Here is a 21,424-nt window from a genome sequence, read left to right as displayed (position 1 = left end):
CATGCAAACATAAAGGTAAAGGGACCTCTGACCATTAGGTCCAGTCGTGGCCGACTCTGGGGTTGCGGTGCTCATCTCACTTTGTTGGACTGGCTGAGGGAGCCGGCATACAGCTTCCGGGTCATGTGGCCTGCATGACTAAGCTGCTTCTGGCAAACCAGAGCAGCGCACGGAAATGCCGTTTACCTTCCCGCCAGAGCGGTACCTATTTATCTACTTGCACTTTGACGTGCTTTCAAACTGCTAGGTTGGAAGGAGCAGGGACTGAGCAACGGGAGCTCAGTCCGTTGTAGGGATTCGAACCACCGACCTTCTGATCGGCAAGTCCTAGGCTCTGTGGTTTAACCCACAGCGCCACCCGCGTCCCTTTTCATGCAACCATAGATTTGATCAATTAATTGCCTGATCAATCAGTTCAGACTCATACGATTAATGAATTTAAGCTGCATACCTGTACCTGCAAGTAAGAGCCATTGAACTCAATGGGACTTCCAAGTAGAGGATCGCGCCATATGGTTTTCTGGTGGCAGCTCCAGAAATAAAATGTCATAATGCAACCAGGGGAGGAGAGCTTTCCTAGAATGTTAGTTATTTATTCAGCTCTACCAGAAGGACGACAAGCCTCTGGAAATAAACATGATACCAATAGAATTCATCAACGAATAAATTCAGTGGTGTGTTGAAAACTAGCTCGAAAAACATCAGGCTTTCATCGCAATCTCTTTGAGGCCCGTTTGACTGAAGCTGCCGCCGGGAAGACTGCCTCTACGCTCGCCAATATTCAAACTGGACGCACATCGGTCCTGGGCCACCGTAGAAGGACGGAACCGCCTGTGCCCTTCTTCATCGATCTTCTCAAATACGTAGCCGGGCGGCTCTTTGTAGGTGGCAGGGCAAATGTGGACTTTCTTGGGTGTGTAGCACGTGGCGTAGGTGGTTTCGTCAACAAACGGGACGTGAGGCCGAGCGGCCGGCAGCCGGGGCTTGAAGCTCTTGGTGAATGGAAGCGGGTGAGGCACGTAATGGCTCTGGAAGGTGGTCAAGGTGTCCATGGGGACTTTGGGCAACGTGACCTCGCAGTGAGGAACAATGGCCTTCGGTTTCGAATAGTCCCAATGCTTATAATCCTCCTTCATGGTGGAGCAGTGGTCGAAGGGATCTGTGTGGGTTACGACACGGGCCAGGGGTTTGCAGGACGTTGCCGGGCGGCCGTGAGGGTCGACGTAATGAATCTGCGCCATCGTCTTGAGGTCCATCTTCTCCTTAGGCGGTGTGTATGCGGCAGGCTTCCTGCTGACCGGCGGGGCCGCTGGCCAAGCTAAGAACTTTTCCCGGAATTCGGTAGTCCCCTCAAAATTGGCAAGGTCCGGCCTCACGTAAGGGGGCTTCACGGATTGAGCGGGGGGCCCTGCCAGCCCTTTGTAGGACTGTTTGTGGGTGGTGAGACCATCAAATGGCTCCTGGCTGGGCTTGAATGGCTCAGGGACATGGGCGTGACGTTTGGACAAGGGGTGTGCCACGTAATTCAACTTATAGTTGGTCATACTGTCCAAGGGTATCTTTGTAATGTGTGGCGATCTAAATGGTTTGCAGCTCTTCGTCATCACTGGGCCCTTGTAAAGGTATTCATCCTGGTGCGTGGTCCGACAGTCAAATTTATCTTCTGCTGGGCGGAAAGTGTGTGGCGGCTTAATCATGTCCCTTTTGGCCTGCTTCCATGGCAAGTAATCAGCTGAAATGTAAGGAGAATGCGGTTTTAAAGCAAAATCATATGCTAACATTTGCTGACTAATAATATGGGGCTATTGTTTATCCTCATATTCTCATTTCCACTCCACTTACGGCATACCACGTTAATGAATAAAACGGTAGGATTTATGCAAACGTGGGCAGCAAGAACGAATACAGCTGCTTTGTTATTAGAAAGATGTCAAGACATTCGTTGTACGAATGAACAGAACGAAACATATGAGATGCACACATTATCAGCATGGTAATTGTATAGCTGAATAAATACTGAAACAAGACATCCCTAGATCACTGTCTCTTTGTACTTCCCTCTGTTTTGGGATGTGCAACATCATGTTAAGAACAAGATCAGACCCGCATCTAGTCCAGCGTCCTTTTTCACACAGCGGCCAATCCGATGCCTTTGGGAAGCGCACAAGGAAGAATGGGGAGCAAAAGCCCTCAAAACAGTTGTCGCCCAGTGACAGGCCTTTAGAGGCAGGTTGCCTCAGATTCAGGCAATAACATATTGCCATTACGACCAGTTGCCATTTTGATTTAAATGTGCATTTCCTGAGTTGAGCACCCCATAAGAAAGATGTACAGAAAGACTGCTACTTCAATTTCACTAAAACAGACATGGGTGGCGCTGTGGTCTAAACCACTGAGCCTAGGGCTTGCTGATCAGAAGGTTGGCGGTTCGAATCCCCGCAACGGGGTGAGCTGCCGTTGCTCGGTCCCTGCTCCTGCCAACCTAGCAGTTTGAAAGCACGTCAAAGTGCAAGTAGATAAATAGGTACCGCTCCGGCAGGAAGGTAAACAGAGTTTCCGTGCGCTGCTCTGGTTCACCAGAAGCGGCTTAGTCCTGCTGGCCACATGACCCGGAAGCTGTCTGCTGACAAACGCTGGCTCCCTCGGCCTATAGAACGAGATGAGCGCTGCAACCCCAGAGTCGTCCGTGACTGGACCTAACAGTCGGGGTACCTTTACCTTTTAGCCCAAAGAGAATGTAGGATAGCATACGAGGGTGGAACTATAAGAAACAAAGGGCTGCCTCTGAAATCGACCTGGTTTTTCCATGCAACATGATTCCACTAAGTGATTCCATGACAGCAGCCAAAGAAAGCTGTGGAGCGGGACTAAAGGACTGTAACATCACAGCATCACCACTGAAGGTAAGTTCTTCTATGTATTACCCTAAAAGGGAGAGATGCTCACCACAAGGCCACAAGCTCTCTGTTGTGGGTGGGGTGGGTAGTTTGACTCTAGAAGACTTGAGTTGGCATTCAAAAGAATGATGGTGATACCAACTCCATACTTCATGGGCATTTTGACTCTCCTGGTGTACCTATAACCTAGGAGTCACCCGTCTTTTTTAGGTCTGTGGGCACATCTGGGTCCTTTTAGTTGACTGCAAATGGGCACCACCGATACCCCTCTCCCATAGAGTCAGAAAGAGAGAATATGTGCACTTGGCTTCTTCGAGCATTCTCAGTAAAAGTAGAATAAATCCAGTAGAATTTATCTGAGCCTTGAAAAACACAGATGGAGATGAAGGAGGAAGTGGGGGAAAGTGTGACTCTTCCAACTTCCTGCTTCAGTTTTATGAAGAAGAAGAAACATGAGCACCCTCATCACTTTATGACCAAGGAGCTATGAGTGGGGAGTTTCGGAAGCCCCTGCTCTAACCAAACCATCTCATCTAATTGCATCTTGCGGCCTAGGACCCTCGTACCTACGGGACCGCCTCTCCCAGTATGCCCCACGGAGAGCCTCAAGGTCCATAAATAGCAACACCCTAGAGCTCCCGGGCCCTAAGGAAGTCAGATTAGCCTCAACCAGAGCCCAGGGCCTTTTCAGCACTGGCTCCAGCCTGGTGGAATGCTCTGTCTCATGAGACCAGGGCCCTGCAGGATCTGATTTCTTTCCGCAGGGCCTGTAAGACAGAGAACTTTCCGCCTGGCCTTTGGCTTGGAATCAACTTGATCCCCTCCCCCTCTTTCCTTTTTCCTTTCTCCTTCTGTGATGGAACTCCTATTTGGGGACTTCCCTGGCTTTTTTCTGGCCCACGTAAGATCAGTCTGGATAGTTGGCCTTGGTGAAGATTTGACATTTTCATGCCCAAAAAGTTTTTGATTTGAGTTTCTACTGAAATGAGGCTGTATTTTAATGCTGTATTTTAATCAATTGTTTTTATACCTGGTGTTAGCCGCCCTGAGTCCAGTCTTGGCTGGGGAGGGCGGGGTATAATTTTTATTATTACTATTATTATTATTATTATTATTATTATTATTATTATTATTAATGAATCCCAAAAGTTATCTATGTGTTATGTGTGCAACAGCCCTTCTTGTCTGCTCTGGCACAGCCCCAACAATTTGTTGTGATGCAAAGCCCTGTGCGATCTTTAACTTCTTCCTGATTCTCATCCGCACACCTGCATCTTTGCTACCTGAGAAGCTGCCATCGAGACACAGCACCTGTGACAGCCTTGGGATTTAAATCTGCTTCCTTGCAATGCTGCGTCCCAAGGAGGACTGAGGTGCTTGCAAGGGATCTCCGCGGACAGCCACAGTTTAATAGCTACTGCACGCAATAAAGGATTAAGGTTACTTTGGGAAGAAGCCATGTACATGTATTGAAAGGAACCATGGGGAAATGGAGCGACGACTAAGTGAGAACATCCCTCGGTTTTTTTACGGCTGCTTCTTAACACAGTCTCTGCACAACCATGGAGCAAATTTATAAGGATTACCTTTCAAACACACTTTTTGTAGGCCGTTGAAGACATACGGAAGTATTTCCAGAGTTTGCCATGACTTGTGATAATCTGGCCTAGGATGTTTGCTGATATGGGAGTTTTGTACAATATTTGGAAGATGGCAAACGTTTCCATATGTCTTCCATTGCGCACGTGTGTGTGTGTGTGTGTGTGTGTGTGTGTGTGTGTGTGTGTGTGTGTTAAAATGAACTCCACACATTTGGAGCTCTCCTAGGTATTATGAATATATTTCACTTTGTTGGAGCCAACAGTGCTACTATCCACCATCAAAATATGTTACAATTTCATTGAAACTCTCCTTCTTCTCTGGTGGGTATTAATGGCTTCCCATGTATCACCATCTTGAAAAAATTAAGAGACAGGGGAGGGAATCAAGGATACGCACCACATGTTTAAAAAAAGGCTCAGGCAGACCTCAGCATGGCCAAACAAAATGACTCTAAAATTAAATTATCTACCTATGGCGAGATCAGGAGTGTATCTGGGAGATAATGAGAAGACTGGAACAATACACAGGGTGATGCTGCAAAGCTGCAAGGCATCCGTTGTGACCTGATAGCATCATTTTCTGCCACACTGTCTGGCTGGGGTGCATGTAGATAAATGCAAAAACTGCATTTTCCCCTCTCTCTGTCATTTCTGTCTCAATTATATTGTATTTCCATATAATGAATGGAAGGGATTGTCCCATACCTGACCTTGAAAGATAACAGAGTAATGTGGATCTGCACTGGTGAGTCTGATCCCTCCACCACAAATTCCCTTCCAACTCTATAATTGTATGATTCTATGAAATGGGGAAAGTGGGTTGTATCAGAGGCTTCCATCAGCAGAAAGGAGAGGGGGGCAATTGGGGGCAATTGTCCTCTGCCCCAGTGCACCCCTCCCACATTGTTCCAAAGCAGGGCCAGATTTAGGTTTGATGAGGCCCTCAGCTACTAAAGGGAATAGGGCCCTTTCTATGTCCAGCTGTCCTTCCTCAACAACAAATGGTCGCTGTTTTTTGTGTTGAATATATGCAATATGGTAATTTATGGACCTAATAGGGATCTAAAGCCATTTGCACATAACAAAATATGTATTTTATCAAAATAATTTTTGAACTGAAATACAATTAAGAAGTATATTAATAGTGAATTACCTTTAAGAAGAAATTGCTGTTTTGAGGGGTAGTTTTTTAAAAGTCTGGAATGGATTAATCTGTTTTGCATTACTTTCTATGGGAAAGCGTGCCTTGGTTTTGGAACGGACTTCCGGAATGGATTAAGTTTGAGAACCAAGGTATATAGAAATATATAAAAATGTATATAGAAATGAGCAAACCAGTGATATTTTAGGGAGCAGGCTAGCAGGCGGGGCCCATTACTTACATCAGGCATAGGCAAGTTCGGCCCTCCAGATGTTTTGGGACTACAACTCCCATCATCCCTGACCACTGGTCCTGTTAGCTAGGGATGATGGGAGTTGTAGTCCCAAAACATCTGGAGGGCCGAATTTGCCTACATCATAGGAGCCTACACAACACAAAACAATGTTGCTGGATGTAGGTTTTATTTTATTACTTTTTATCTTATATTTGGGAAATGTACATCCAGTTTTTTTTTCCTTTAAATTTTTTTGGGGCCCCCAAGAGAGTGGGGCCCTAAGCAAGAGCTTGTTTAGCTTATGCATAAATCCGGCACTGTTCCAAATCCTCCGGAGTTAACTTAGGGTGGGCAGGAGCTGCAGTGGGGAGAAGGAACTGCCTCCTTCCCCATTCTACTGATGGAAGCAGCTGCCTCCCTTCCCCCATTGAAGTGAATGGAGACCCCAACTCAACTGTGAGTGCAGTTTAATTGGTCTGACTCTGGCTAAGGGGATATAACTGCCTGAATACTAGAAAGCGCCACTTTGTTCCAGTCCTCCAAATCGATGAAATGTGCCCTATAAACAATGAATCAGCACAATATGCCCAAGACCATGGAACCAATTATTAACTGGGGATTTCCATTTGCAGAGAATTGTGATAAAAAGTTGCAAATTGCAACCAAATGTAGCCGAGCTGCATTTCATTACGGCTCTCGGAACCCCGACAAAGGCTCTGCAAATCATTACCTAAGGTTTTCATATGGTTCATCTGCAGATAGTTTAAGCACTTTGGTTTGGGACGCTAACGTCGTTGAGGGGATGAATCCACACACTTGAAGGGCCGGGGAAGACGGGACAGAAGGGACATGCATGCACAATCAGCATGCGTAGGCGGGGAGCAGGATTGTGTCCATGGCATGCGCTCCAACATTTCTCCAATGAAAACAGGGAATTCTCTTCTGTGTCAGGAAGATGCTCCCGCGTTTGATCTCACGCACGCATGGACGTCACCTAGACATTGACATCTGGCACTTTGAGCCAATTGCAACCTCTCCACTGAGTCTACCTCACAGGATTGTGGTGAAGTAAAAATGTGCGAGGGAAGGGATCGCGCACAACACCTTCCACAGACAAATGGAATGAAATAAAATTGTATCTGTAAGCTGCCTTGAGTTACTGTCAGGGGAAAAGGTGGGTAGTAATAATAATAATAATTATAATAATTAATAATAATAATGGAAACAGTGAAAATGATCAAGAACATACCAGAGAGAAAAAAGGTGGGTGATGATGATGATGATGATGATACAGTGATACCTCGGGTTACATACACTTCAGGTTACAGACTCCGCTAACCAGAAATATTGTTTTGGGTTAAGAATGTTGCTTCAGGATGAGAACAGAAATCGTGCAGCAGCGGCGCAGCGGCAGCAGGAGGCCCCATTAGCTAAAGTGGTGCTTCAGGTTAAGAACAGTTTCAGGTTAAGAACAGACCTCCAAAACGAATTAAGTGCTTAACCCGAGGTACCACTGTAATAATAATAATAATAATAATAATAATAATAATAATAATAATGGAAATGGTGAAAATGATCAAGAACATACCAGAGAGTAAATCCTATTGAACTCATTAGAACTTAGTTCTGAATAAAAATGCTTAGAATTGCAGTGTAAGGCCTCACAGTCTTTAACCAGTTACTTGGGAGTAAGCTCCACTGAATACAGCGGGACTTACTTCTGAGTAGACATGTAAAGGCTTGCATTGTAAGGCTCCATTTACAGTAAAGGAATCAATACTCCATGTGTTTCCTTAAAAATGAAGCGTTGCCATGAAAAAATTTAAAGTGGATCGGTGACCTTTTCCCTCGAAATTATAGGGAGAGAGAGAAAGAGCAAAGACGTGGAGGGGAGGAAAAAGGATAACCGGGACATCCCGGGATCAAATCATAAACTGGGATGGCCTCAGTAATTCTGCGACTGTCCCTGGAAAATCGGGGCACCTGGCGGGTCTGCCACAGGTTCCCCCAACCCCGTTAGTCACATTTCCCATACCTTGTGAATGACTTAGTGCATACAGACCTTCTGTATACAAGCCCTGTAGGCAGTCTATATGTTTGTACAAATACCATTTGTTACACGCTATACAAAATGTTCAGATTGGAGTAGTGGAAGGTCCCGGGGGCACCATCCTGCTTCCTCCTCTTGCACCAAGGGTCTACACCACTGAGCCTCTTGGGCTTGCCGATCAGGTCGGCGGTTCGAATCCCCGCGATGGGGTGAGCTCCTGTTGCTCTGTCCCTGCTCCTGCCAACCTAGCTGTTCGAAAGCACGCCAGTGCAAGTAGATAAATGTCCAAGACGTTGCAAAGAAGCAGACCGCCTTATAAAATAGCTCCTTTGACACTTACCTTTGTACGTTGGTACTGTGGTCATCTTGTCATCGGAAGAATATTTCCGTTCCTGAGGCATGCAAGGACGCACTCGATTAATGGGGTAAGGGTTGTAGTCTTGCTTATACGTAGACAACAGGTCCATAGCTGCATTACTCTTGAAATATTGTTCGGGCGGCCTCAACTTTATAGGCGACACTTCATGAGGGACGTAATCTCTCCTGTAAACAAGAACACTGGCATGGCTCACTTGTGTTAATATCTAGAACCGAGGAAAAACATGTGTCTATATTGCACCCGTCCTTAGATAATGTTCTTGGACAGGTTTAATGTCCCTGGAAGCTGGCAGGAGATTTGAGTTGACAAGCCAACTCGCCCTGTTCCCACAGCTGTGATTTGTTTTAACTGTTCCTAATGTTGAATATTAGGTTATTGTGACCTGCCTGGGACCTGCTGGTGAAAGGCAGGAAATAAACTTAATCATCATAAATGATAATAGTCTTCAAATTTTTTACACCCAAGTCCCATATCTAGCCCAAACATGCACTTGAGGATACACTTTTTATTTCCCCCCCTGATATATATGTATGGTGGTAATCAAGCTGGGAATCTGTAGTGGGTCCTAACTTGGCAGCTGTTAAAGGCCAATTGTTTAAAGAAAAAGAAATTCCCAAGCATTCTGCTTAGCAGGACATTGCTGTTGCTGCTGCTGCTGCTGCTATTATTGCTGCTGTTTACAAACTGTACTCCCTTGACTTGTGAACATCAAAGCAGCAGAAATATGAGATGATTGGACCCTTACTGAGCTCAAAACATGGGTACCCCCAACAAAAATTCGGCAAAATATTTGGATTTTATGATTTTATGATATGTATTGGTATAATTCGGATTAATGCGATATGATTAGATTTTTAAATGGAAAACTTAATAAAAATGATTTTAAAAAACAAAAACAAACTATGCTTCCTTCTCCACCCCATAGCCTCTTCTTCCAAGTCTAATGAAGCCCCATAGATAAGGCTGCATCCATACATTCTTGAGTATCTTAGCTAGGGACAGTTCAAAAACCTCCTGTTCTGCAAGAATTCTCAGTTTTTAGGCAGAGGCTCTGAGATGACATCTGTGAGCTCCTTTAGTACCCCTTGGGCGCAGCTTATCAGGCCCTGGAGATTTGAATTCGTGGCAAAGTAGCGAGGCGTCCCCTTGCCACCTGTCAAGCCTTGTTCTGCAATGGCTGCGATTTAATATTTTTTTATGCTCTGTACTCCTTTGATGGTCCGCTCACCATAATAAACATTGGACTGATCTTCCCTGTCTCAGTTTATGAGGCCAAAATATGACTGTCCAAACCTAACCAGGGTGTTGCCAAGAGGTACTGGTGTTAGAGCAACATCCATTCTGCCCTCTCTGCTCTCCATTCAGCAGGATAACAAACCCTCCATCATTTCCCTCCTCAAGTCCCAAAAATCAGAACTTCACCCCCCCACCGGACTGCAACACACATCTTTCCCCAGGTATGTCTGTTTCTTGGCACACTTGCCAATTTGTTACCTCATAGTAGAAATGCCCTCCATTGGTACTGGCTGCTTATTGTACTCTATGACGGGTTTGCAGGATTCTCTGGGTTCAAAGTTGGGATAAAGTGGGTATTTCTCTGTATACTCAGTGAGGAGACACGGCTTCTCGTTCATTTCAAAGGGTCTGGTTATATGAGGGCAGCGATGGCGCCTGGAGGAAGAACAAAGGTTTGGAATTAGCTGGCGTACAAAACAAGAACTTTGTTTGTCTCAGCTCAGCTCTGCAAACTGCTTCCAGGGACAGTGCTGAGGACCGAGACATGTGACATAGTAATAAAGAAGAGATCCTTGGAGCATGTGCAGAGATCCTTTCCCATGGCACAGGTTCACCAGAGCTAGCCCTAAAACACTTTACAGTGGTACCTCAGGTTAAGTGTTTAATTCGTTCCGGAGGTCTGTTCTTAACCTGAAACTGTTCTTAACCTGAAGCACCACTTTAGCTAATGGGGCCCCCTGCTGCTGCCGCACCACCAGAGTACGATTTCTGTTCTCATCCTGAAGCAAAGTTCTTAACCTGAAGCACTATTTCTGGGTTAGCGGAGTCTGTAACCTGAAGTGTATGTAACCTGAAGCGTATGTAACCTGAGGTACCACTGTACAGGGGGAAGAAGAGGGACGGCAAGCCTTCCTATAATAATAATAATAATAATAATAATAATAATAATAATAATAATAATAATAAATTTATTTATATCCCACCCTCCCCAGCCAAAGCCGGGCTCAGAGTCACAGAAGTATGGTTTCCTGCCAAGTTTAAATGCGAATGCTTTTCCGTTTTGAAATTAATTTATACCTCACCTGTGAAGTAAGGCAATGTTGCTGCTGCTTAAAATGTGGGAACCTTAGGCAAAACTGCAAATGAATAAATCCCCTCAGGGAATATTGACAGTTGCATTCAGAGATAAGTCTGCCTTTCCTGTATTAAAATTCAGTGGCCCGTGCTGTGACCTCCCTCTCCCTCTGCCGAAATCCAAGAAATGCTGGAATGCCTACAGGTGATTTAATGGGAACAATCTGGAGCATTCCTAGTTGAGAGAAGGTTCTGGTCCCAGGCCTCTTGAGCAGGGATGGGGTTGGAATTCAGTTTGATTTGCATTACCCAGTTCACAGTTCCTGAAACAGTACGCAAACCAGAATGCTGGTATCAGTTAAAATTTGCGCTTCTCCAAGATGAGGATAAAACAATAAAGACAGGGGGAAAGAGTAAGTTAATGTGAACTGAAACTGTAATGAGGCAGAAGGAAGTCTACAATAAAAAATAAGTAAAGAGATTCAACCCACACCGAAGGTTCACAATATACAAGAAATACCAACACAGGGTAGAATCATATTAAATAGAACCTATCAGGTGATAGGTATTGAGAATGTTTAAGTTATCATTCTGTTATAGTTAAGTTTTGTCAATTTGTATCTTTTTGTTTTTTCTTCCCTATCCTTTCTATTCTTTTCTTTTTTTATTTAGGTTGACGTGTATGTTTTTTTTCCCTTTCCCCTTTTCATATAGGTTATTAAAGTATGTATTTGTTAACTATGTATTTATATGTTTTTGCTAATGAAAAATTAAAAATAAATAAAATTTGCGCTTCTCTTGAGTTGAAAACTTGTGTACAAAAACAAGTGTATAAGGAGAAAGTATGCCCCCCAAAAAGCATACACATGAAATGCATATTGAAAGCAATACACAAACTGAAGTGTAGTGGGTTCCCATGAGACAAGACACAGTGGTAACAGCAATAACCTTTATTGAACTAACAGAACTGGACAACAGGGGCAAAGCAACTGCTTATATACATTTCTGAAGGACTGGGCCACTCCCACTCCCAACGTGATTGGCTGTCTAAACTCCCAAGCTGCAAATCATGACTCAGAGTTTTAAGGGCCAATGGCAGAGGCCCAAATCCTGAAATGTTCTGTGATTGGACATCATGTATCGAATTAGAAAGCAGGGGCTCAGAATCCTTAGTACAGACTCAAGCTCAGGCAAACACAGACCACGGAATACATAACCCAAACATTTGGTTGAATTGCTTTCAAAACATGTATATTGGGCAAAAGTATATACAAAATTTTCTAGAAGAAATGCACGCTAAAATGGTGACAAGTCTTTGAGGTTTTTCAAGAATGCAAACTAATGAGGGAATGTGGTGAACTGAAGTTAAGACGGGAGAAACAAGAAACTCAAAGAAACCGAAACAGAGAGTTTGATTCATCCATACTTCTGGGTTTATCTTGATTCACAAAAATCACCCTCAGAGTCCTATGTCCTGATTGTTAGAAATTCCAAATTCTGGATTCAGAATCTTCAGTTCCAAACTTATTAGTTAAGGGAGTGGAGAGTGGAAAATAGCAGTTGGGATTTATTTTCAACGCGTGGAAGTGAAATTTAGAGCCAATGCATATGGTCAAATGGACCTCTAGCTCTTAGCTATGGCCTCATTGAAGTCACAATGGCTGGGCCAGCAGAAATAGTGGCAACCTCATTGTACAGAGCTGGAGTAAAACTGTATGTTATGACCGCTATTAAATCAGCCCTAAATCAGACCATCACAGAGACCCTCTACTGCAATTTAATGTTAGAAAATACACTCTATTTATGGCAGCAGGTCTTTAGTACCAACTGCCTGCAGAACTGGCATCTAGTTGATCAGAAAGCCACACATTTTTGTACTTGTGACTTACATTGTCAAAGCAGCCTGGTGCATGACATCATCTGCACACAAGTGCACTTCCAAGTTCATGCAGATCATTAAAAGGTCGTTAAATAGTGGTGCAAATCATAAAGCACTAGCCGTGAATCCCCAGGGCAAGCTCTGAAGCAGCTCAAACATTCTTCTCGCTGACCTAAACAAACTTCCTTTCCCGAGTCAGGCAAAGAGAAATATTCAAGCCAAATGCATTTTTCTTTTAAGTACAGCAAATTTCTGGCATTGTTCTATATCTCAGCGACTTTGTTCAAGTTGGCCAGATCCTTTTTGTCATCTGAAGAGAAATTAACCACTTAAAAATAATTGAAGTATCTTATCCCCCTTTTTCTCTTTGCAGCTGTTACAAGAACAACCTGAATTTACTGAGGAGAAAATAAGAGTTGCGTCCAGTGAGCTACTCATGCGTTTAGGGGGGAGACAAGGAATATTCCAGCTCTTTTTCTGTGTGGAGGGGCTTGTTTGGTAAAAGGAGGGGGGCGCTGCAATGTGCTCAGCACACTGCCAGCAAATGACTGGGGGTTGTGGAAAAACTTGGCAAGAGTTGGATTCTACCTAGCTATTTCTTATGCTTCTCTCAAGTTCAGTTTCATGCTGCCCCTTCTCTTTTGATCGCATCATCATGACCTTTGCTATTGGGTGGGATATGAAGAAAATATTTATTTGCAGAGATGTATTATAGTAAGGGAAAAGGACCCCTGACCATTAGGTCCAGTCGTGGCCGACTCTGGGGTTGCTTTATTGGCTGAGGGTTTGTCCACAGACAGTTTTTCTGGGTCATGTGGCCAGCATGACTAAGGCGCTTCTGGCAAAACCAGAGCAGCTCACGGAAACGCCGTTTACCTTCCCGCCGGAGTGGTACCTATTTATCTACTTGCACTTTGACGTGCTTTCGAACTGCTAGGTTGGCAGGAGCAGGTACCGGGCAACGGGAGCTAACCCCGTCGCGGGGATTCGAACTGCCGACCTTCTGATCAGCAAGTCCTAGGCTCTGTGGTTTAATCCACAGCGCCACGAAGAAAATATTTATTTGCAGAGATGTATTATACGGGCCTCCAAAACCTTACTCTCAAGAGGTCTGGGTGATGTATGTATGACTTCTCTACTTCATCATTCCAAACAATCTTGTGAGGTAGGCTAGGCACACACACACACACACACACACACAGAGAGAGAGAGAGAGAGAGAGAGAGAGAGAGAGAGAGAGACTGGCCCAAGCCAGCCCAGAGAGCTTCCTGACTTGGCAAGATTTGAACCCAACCCTCTCCAGTCCAACCAAGCACTTTAGCCACTGCACTTCTCTGGCTCTCATGATGAAGGTCATCATGAGGTAGGATGAATACCCCCAGCTCCAATTGCCAAGTCAGTTATACCAATCTTATTTATCCACACTATTTGTGTTTTCCATATGTATATCCAGTGAGGAACCCCCAGGCCTCTCTTCTGCCCTCAGGACTCCCCCAAGCCACACCCTTTACGGGTCCTGTTCTACAGCCTCCTGGATTGCTTTGGCCTGGCTAGAATGTCCCTGGATGTGAGAAACACATTTTGCTAGGATCTGCCGATCAGAAGGTCAGCGGTTCGAATCCCGCGACGGGGTGAGCTCCCGCTGCTCGGTCTCTGCTCCTAGCAGTTCGAAAGCACATCAAAATGCGAGTAGATAAATAGGTACCGCTCTGGCGGGAAGGTAAACAGCATTTCTGTGCGCTGCTCTGGTTCTCCAGAAGCGGCTTAGTCATGCTGGCCACATGACCCGGAAGCTGTACGCCGGCTCCCTTGGCCAATAAAGCGAGATGAGCACCACAACCCCAGAGTCGGTCACGACTGGACCTAATGGTTAGGGGTCACTTTACCTTCACCTTTATTATACGGGCCTCCAAAACCTTACCCTCAAGAGGTCTGGGTGATGTATGTATGACTTATCTACTTCATCATTCCAAACAATCTTGTGAGGTAGGCTAGGCAGAGAGAGAGAGAAACTGGCCCAAGCCAGCCCAGAGAAATGATATGAGATAACACTTTTTGCTCGACCAGATAGAGGTTAGCATGGTTGGAAGGGAGTTGAGTGAGCAAAGTTTAGCATCACAGCCTTTGCCCCATCCATCCCCTTCTGGTCCCACTCACCACTGGAAGGTAGCCTCGAAGAAGAACAACAAAATTTGTTCCCCATCCCCAATATAAATGATCCTCATGCCAGGGAAATCCTTTCCACATGGAGACCCTCATCTAGGCCACTTTGACAATATGGGCAAAGTAGCCAAGGAGGCAGGGTTGGCAGAAGCACATCTCTCCAGGTTTCTAGATTGCTTCTGGCTAGAGCTAAGTAAGATATCAAAATATCATCCAAAATCAGTTTGAAGTCCATATTGTGATATCAGCTTCATAATTTCTGACCCGGCAATATATCACGAATCATGGTGTGTGTGTTATGCAAAAATTGCAATGTGGGGAAAACCGTGAAGCCAGCCATTGCCTCTACAGAGTGCCATCCTTATTTCAGACATTGTGATATATCACACAGCTTCCCAAACTGTGTGTCGTGACATGTTAAGTGTGTTGACTGCAGTGTGTAGGTGTGTCACACAAACACTCCCTGTGCTCCTCTCAGGGTCGGAAAGGGGTTAGTTTAACCTTTGGTTTGCTAGTAAAACTAAATTACTGTGTTGTGAAATGATGCATGTCTAAAAAGTGTGTCACCAACATGAAAAGCTTTGAAAGCTCTGGTATATCAGTGTATCGCGGTGCTTAGCTGGTGATATATCACAACGCTGGAAACCAGGTATCGCCCAGCCGTACTTCTGGCCTGGCCATTTCAATAGAATTATCTTACTGCCTCCTGCCCCACCCCCCTTGACATGGCAGAGGATTTTGGGGAATGCTCTGTGTTTATACAGGAAACTCTTTGCACTGCATGGTAGAATATATATGTCAACAAACACTCATGGGCTATGGAGGAGAATATTATTGATATCAACCTACACCATGGAAAATCTTCAATCCATATCTTTGCTAAAGTCTTCTAAAGCACCTTCTGCAGTTAAAGGTGTTGCTGTGTTGCATTGTCTGCCTTGAAGCAATATTGCTGGCTCATCTTCGGAGTCTACAGTGATTTGGCTGGCTGAAAACACATGGCCCGCCAAGCTGAAATAGGCTTTTCTGTAACACCTCGAGCTGCAGAGGTTCTTTATGATCCATGTGCGGATGGTGCGGAAGAAAGATCTTTCATTTCACGAACTGATAGTGACGAGTGCTATCCTGCTAACTTTATGACCTCGACTTTGCATTGTTAAAATCACCCCTAGTAATTAGAAGTGAATTGGGTGGATTTCTATGTGCTTGGCCAAAGTCCTGGGCCCCAAGTTGTCAGCTGGTGTGATTAGATGGAGTGCTGTTAGAAAGGGATCTGACAACATCTCGAAGGTTCACCTTCTTCATGAAACAAGGGCCTTTGTGACGCGAAATTGGGAAATGAGCCTCAAGAGCACACATGAACCAAGCACCATTGAGGTGTTGTCTTGGGGGCTCTCGGGAGGCCGCAGCCAGGAAAGGATGTTACCAGAGACCCAAATTCCTGAATGGGGCACTAATACAGCAAAAAAAATGAGGGCTACTGAATATTCATAGAATCGTAGTGTTGGAAGAGATCCTAACCCCATGCGATACAGGAATATGCAGCTCTGCCATATGCGGATCAAACCTGCAACCTTGAAATTATCAGCACCACGCTCTAACCAACTGAGCTATCCAGGCCCGGTAATTCAGATTTTCAAGACACAGGGATCATGTCCTTGTAGGAAAGTGCTCAAAAGTCTCATATAAATTGCATGACGTCACACAATTACCAGATTATCATTTGTGTATGGGAATGGGTGAATCTGTCAATTTTGATTTCTTTCAGTTTCTCATCCCCCCCCCACCACCTTAAATACAGTTCTCCACATTTCTACATCAGTTTGCATTTTTAAAAAAATAATCCTCGTCAATATTCACCGGCATCTTAGTGTGACTGTCTCCTCATATAAACGTATGTGCATTTTTGTAACTATCACTTGGAGAATTGCACTGCGAAATCTGGAGAAGTGTGGGCTTTGCAGAACAGCTGGGTTTTTGTTTTGGGAAGCACAGATAGGGAAATGCCTTAAATTGTGAATGGAACTGAATTTCTCCCCACCCTTATTCACGTAGAGACACTTGGGAAACTGTAACATGCTCACAGCTACCCATGTTATGTACACAGATATGCACACAGCTTTCAGACAATTCCCTACCAAAAATTTCCTGCTAGGAGTGGAGTTTGCATGTGTGTAACTGTGGCCAACAATAGCTCCACCATCAAGTTTGCGGGAAAACTCTACTGTAGCCCTGAAAAGACCCTTCAGAGAGAACTCAGCAAACCCCATGAGTAAGTTGCATGCACTTCTGCAAATGCCATAAGAATGTGGCTAATCTGCTGCATTTGCTGCAGCTCCTTGAACGATGTCAAATATCGTACTTTTCAGTGTATAAGATTATGTTCTTTCTTGAAAAATCATGCTAAAAAGTGGGGGTCGTCTTATACATGGGTAGTGCCTAGGATGGACGTTTGACTGGTTGCTGCCGAGGCTGTAGTGGCTATTGTGCGTGTTATTGGCTGCTGCGTCAATGGGTGGGTGTTGATTGGCTGGCACTCCAGCAGTGGCCAGCGATGGGACAGATGGGAACCAGATTTAGCTGCACAACCCTGGGTAACCCCCCCCCCAAAAAAGCTCAACAACTCCGGGCAATCCTTTGCAAAAAAAAGCTCAACTCTATGTCATCCCCCTACGCCCTAGTAAAAATCAACAGCGCTATACGCAATGCAACCCTGCGTCTTGGTGGCCGAATGATAAAACATCCAGAAATTAAATCTGACAAACTGGACCTTATCAGAACTGACCGAGTGCATCTTACACCTACAGGGAATGAGCGTTGGTTGAGAGGCGTGAAGCAGAGCCTTGAAGAGTGAATTCAGCTGTAGGTAGTCTTGGAGGCGAGACTGCGATTCCGTGGTCTCGGGTGGTGGTTTTAGGTCTTGGGCGGAATCCTTTAGTCCAGGGGTAGGGAAACTAAGGCCCATGGGCCACAAGCAGCCCATGGGGGTTGTTTAACTGGCCTACGAGCCACTCCCGAAACGAGTTGCCTGCTTGGCGAGTCCTTGTGTCCTGTGCTAAACTGGTGCAGGGTGGGGAAATCGCTTCTATGGCACCGGAAATCGCGTCTGCGCAGACGCCGGAAATCACAACTGTGCAGATGCAGGTAATCACGGGATATTTGCTGGAGTGAACCGGCCCAGGCAAGGTAAACCTTGCCAACCCCTGCTTTAGTCTAACAACTGCAGAAGGGGTGAAGGGGTGACTCACCCTGCGATAGCAGGGTTCCCCATTAGAGGGGTCTTCAGGGGAGTCTCTGTCCACAAGCGCATGGCAAATGGGCCATAGAGCTCCCCCCAGCATCTTAGGAGGGGACCTGCTGTGTAAACACACATTTTGCAGTGGTCCCATATTCTTATATGACCCTGGCATGCCTCAGACCCCCAACTGGGGGCTGAGAGGGATACACGCCCAATGCCTATGCCAAGGTTTCCTACATCTGAAATTTAATAAAGTTGGGGCCATTTTAATCCCAAAATATGTTGTTGGGTCTACTCCTTTGCCCTTGAGGTCTGGCTCCCGGGGTAAGGGGGGGGGACTGCGCCTGGGCATGCAAACAACGGTCTACATTCTTCTTCTTATTTTTTGAATATCCTTGCATATAAATTTCAAGGCAGTTTACAACCGTACAATAAAACAACTAGAAGCAAGAAAGGGAAACACCCTAGGCAGAGAGACCTAACAATTCTTCATCCAGCTGGAAAAGCTTGTCGAAACAAGAACATCTTCAATTGTTTCCGGACACTACAAATTCCGAGTGCCTGCAATATCTCAACATTATAGGATTATTTTTATAAGCTATATATACATGGGTATGCAGGATAGCTTACAGAGATAATGTAAGGAAGCAAAAGCATACATGTGCAACACATCACAATGTATCACACAGGAATATTAGATGTGGTAATAGTATTAAGAAAATGAAAACACATTGCAGATAAAGGCATATGGAAATGTCAGCCCGTTGCTTTTAGACAGTGAGTGGTTTTGAAATAAAACTTAAAGGTGCAGTGAAAAGCAACTCCTCCTTTGGGGAAAGCAAAAGTTTGAAGTCTCTACGCTTATGACTTTAATCCAAAACCTCTACAGGGTTAGCAGGAACTCCTGCAGAGCTCAGAAGCATTTTCCGAATGCCATGGTTGTAACATAGCGCTCTGGATGATAAACCTGATTCCACGAACGCTTCCCAAACGCTAAAACATAGACCAGCAGTTGCATGCACCAATAAACCCAAGTTGGCCATGAAAGCTGGCATCTTGCACATGCAACCAGTACAACACACACACACACACAGACGCCATTCATTGGTGAAAAGAAAAGCCACTCTTAAGGACATGCCAAATATCTCTTTTTACACCAAGGATCATTATCTGTGACATATTGGCCAAGCCTGCATATGTACCATATACTTAAAGCACATTTTAACCCAGGGGTCAGCAAACGTTTTCAGCAGGGGGCCTGTCCACTGTCCCTCAGACCTTGTGGGGGGCTGGACTATATTGGGGAGGGGGGAATGAACGAATTCCTATGCCCCACAAATAACCCAGAGATGCATTTTAAATAAAAGGACACATTCTACTCATGTAAAAACACACTGACCATCCGTGGGCCGGATTTAGAAGGCAATTGGGCCAGATCCGGCCCCCAGGCCTTAGTTTGCCTACCCATGTTTTAACCCAAAGAATCCAGGGGATTGTAACTTATTAAGGCTGCTGGCAATTGTAGTGCTGCGAGGGGTAAACTACAGTCCCCAAGATTATTTGAGGAGAGTCATGTTCTTTAAATGCATGGTGCGTACGCAACCAAAGGCTCTGGAGCCATTGCTGTATGCTATGTGCATTAGCTCTGTACATAGCTGTCAACTTTCAGATTTGAAAATAAGGGATCAACAGCCTCGAAAATAAGGGATCAGCAGCCAAAATAAGGGATCAGCAGCCTCACCTGTCCCAGGCACTCCCGTCTTCCACTGCCTCCCACAGTTTGGTCAAACTCATGCTGGTAGCTTCAAGAACACTGTCCAACCATCTTGTCCTCATGGTTCAATGTTACTAGTGAGCAAAGTTACCCAGTCAGGATTTGAATCTTGGTCCTAACTTTTGGGGTTAAGTTTCTATTTAGCTGTCCATTAATACTGACAAACCATATCTCCCATTCATCTCTCAGATCCCCTTGTAAATCTAAAGTACTGACCTCACCACATCCTGCGGTAAAAAAATTCCCCAAGTTAATTACACATTGTGTGAAGGTAAGTGTGTGAAGCTACAGCACTCCTACTATCAGCTTAAGTGACACCTTCACTCTCTCTCTCTCTCTCTCTCTCTCTCACACACACACACACACACATACACAGGGTAGAGCCCCTCCAAGCCAAAGGCCCAAAGGCAGAAAGCCCAGCCAGCAGCCAAATGAAGCCTCAAGCGGTGGTTCCCACAGCGCAGCAACCCAGCAAAGGGATACAGCATCAAGGAAAACCACACCGTCACCTCTCCGCTGGGAAGCGCTGAAGCAAAGGCGAGTCCCCAGGCAACGCGGCCAATCTGATCGGCACAAGGCATGCAAGCTCCACCCCCCAGTCATTCTCAGACTCCTTATTGGTGAGCAACACAGCCGAGCAACGCAGTTGAGGAGCCCCCCTGGCCGGCAGGGAGGGAGAGGAGCTGCTTCCTTTGAAATCCGAGAAATTTACGGGATATCAACAATCCCAGATAGCAGCGGGAAACGGAGTTGTAATAAAGGAGTTTCCTGCTAAATAAGGGAAGGTTGACAGCTATGGCTCTGTAACAGCCTGTCCCACGCTGACGTGTAAAACAGGGTATGTGATTAGGCTGACTGACAATAACAGATTCATATATTTATTTATTTTTTAAAAGACTTTTAATATGCTTTTTATCACATGATCAGACCTTGTGCAGTAGAAAAGCAGCAGCTCAAACATATATTATTATTATTATTATTAGTAGTAGTAGTAGTAGTAGTAGTATTCATCCATCAGAATAACCACTTAACATTACAATCTGGACACGCAGTTTTATAAGGGGCTGAGGGTGGACAAAAAGCGAAATCCAGATCTTTATTGCTTAGCCAAAGGCCATCATCTGTCCATACAACAGTACAATAAAACGTGAGACACCACTCAAAATAGTTTTAAAACCAAGAGCATTGTTCATCGCAATAGCCTATATAAATTGAATAACTTTTACGATACGATTATTATTTTTAAGTTTACTCTTATTATTAGTAACAGCAAATAATATCACAGAAAAGACAGGCTCCTGCCCGTTCATAATCTAACTCAACACTTTAACAACAGAGTTGACAGTCCCCTACTATCTGACAATCCTCCATTGACTTTCGTTATACTAAGCCACGCTGTCACTCAAGTCATGTGGGATCCAGCTCATTCCACAAAAACCACAATTAGAAAACCAGCTAGATAAAACATGATCTTATGGGTCTGGTTTGTCCGCAAAAAAGAGCAGTACATTCTGTCCTCCCCAATTCCTTTTGTTCCCCCAACCACTTTGCTACTAATTTATAGCTATGGCGACTCTATAGACTGCGCTGCAATATTTTATACGCCAGAGTTTCCGCCCCAGAGACCTCGGGACTCCTCCAAAGAAATTCCTCTGAACCACCCCTCTGAATGTTCAGAGGAGAAGCTATTCAGCCCTTCCAAGGTGAATCGTCGTATTTTCAGGGGTTCAAGGGGCCAAAGAGGGAACCGCTGAACA

At 44.9% G+C, this 21,424-nt stretch overlaps 1 protein-coding gene and 1 long non-coding RNA gene across 2 annotated transcripts in view; both read right to left on the bottom strand.

Moving 5' to 3' along the window:
• LOC310753144 overlaps positions 1-21,424 on the bottom strand; it is a 356,996-nt gene that overhangs the window by 199,034 nt on the left and 136,538 nt on the right. The gene's annotated exons all lie outside the window — the stretch shown is intronic.
• SAXO1 (stabilizer of axonemal microtubules 1) overlaps positions 573-21,424 on the bottom strand; it is a 32,771-nt gene continuing 11,919 nt past the window's right edge. Inside the window, exons 2-4 of the mRNA XM_083593606.1 lie at positions 9,798-9,974; positions 8,265-8,467; positions 573-1,732 (exon numbers count right to left, since the gene is read on the bottom strand). Of these exons, the coding sequence (XP_083449732.1) occupies positions 702-1,732; positions 8,265-8,467; positions 9,798-9,974 (1,411 nt within the window). The 3' untranslated portion in view covers positions 573-701. The remainder of the gene's footprint in view (positions 1,733-8,264; positions 8,468-9,797; positions 9,975-21,424) is intronic.

This window comes from Podarcis filfolensis, assembly GCF_964270895.1.
Source record: "Podarcis filfolensis genome assembly, chromosome: 17".
NCBI lineage: Eukaryota > Metazoa > Chordata > Lepidosauria > Squamata > Lacertidae > Podarcis > Podarcis filfolensis.
This window is presented reverse-complemented; position numbering and strand designations above follow the sequence as displayed.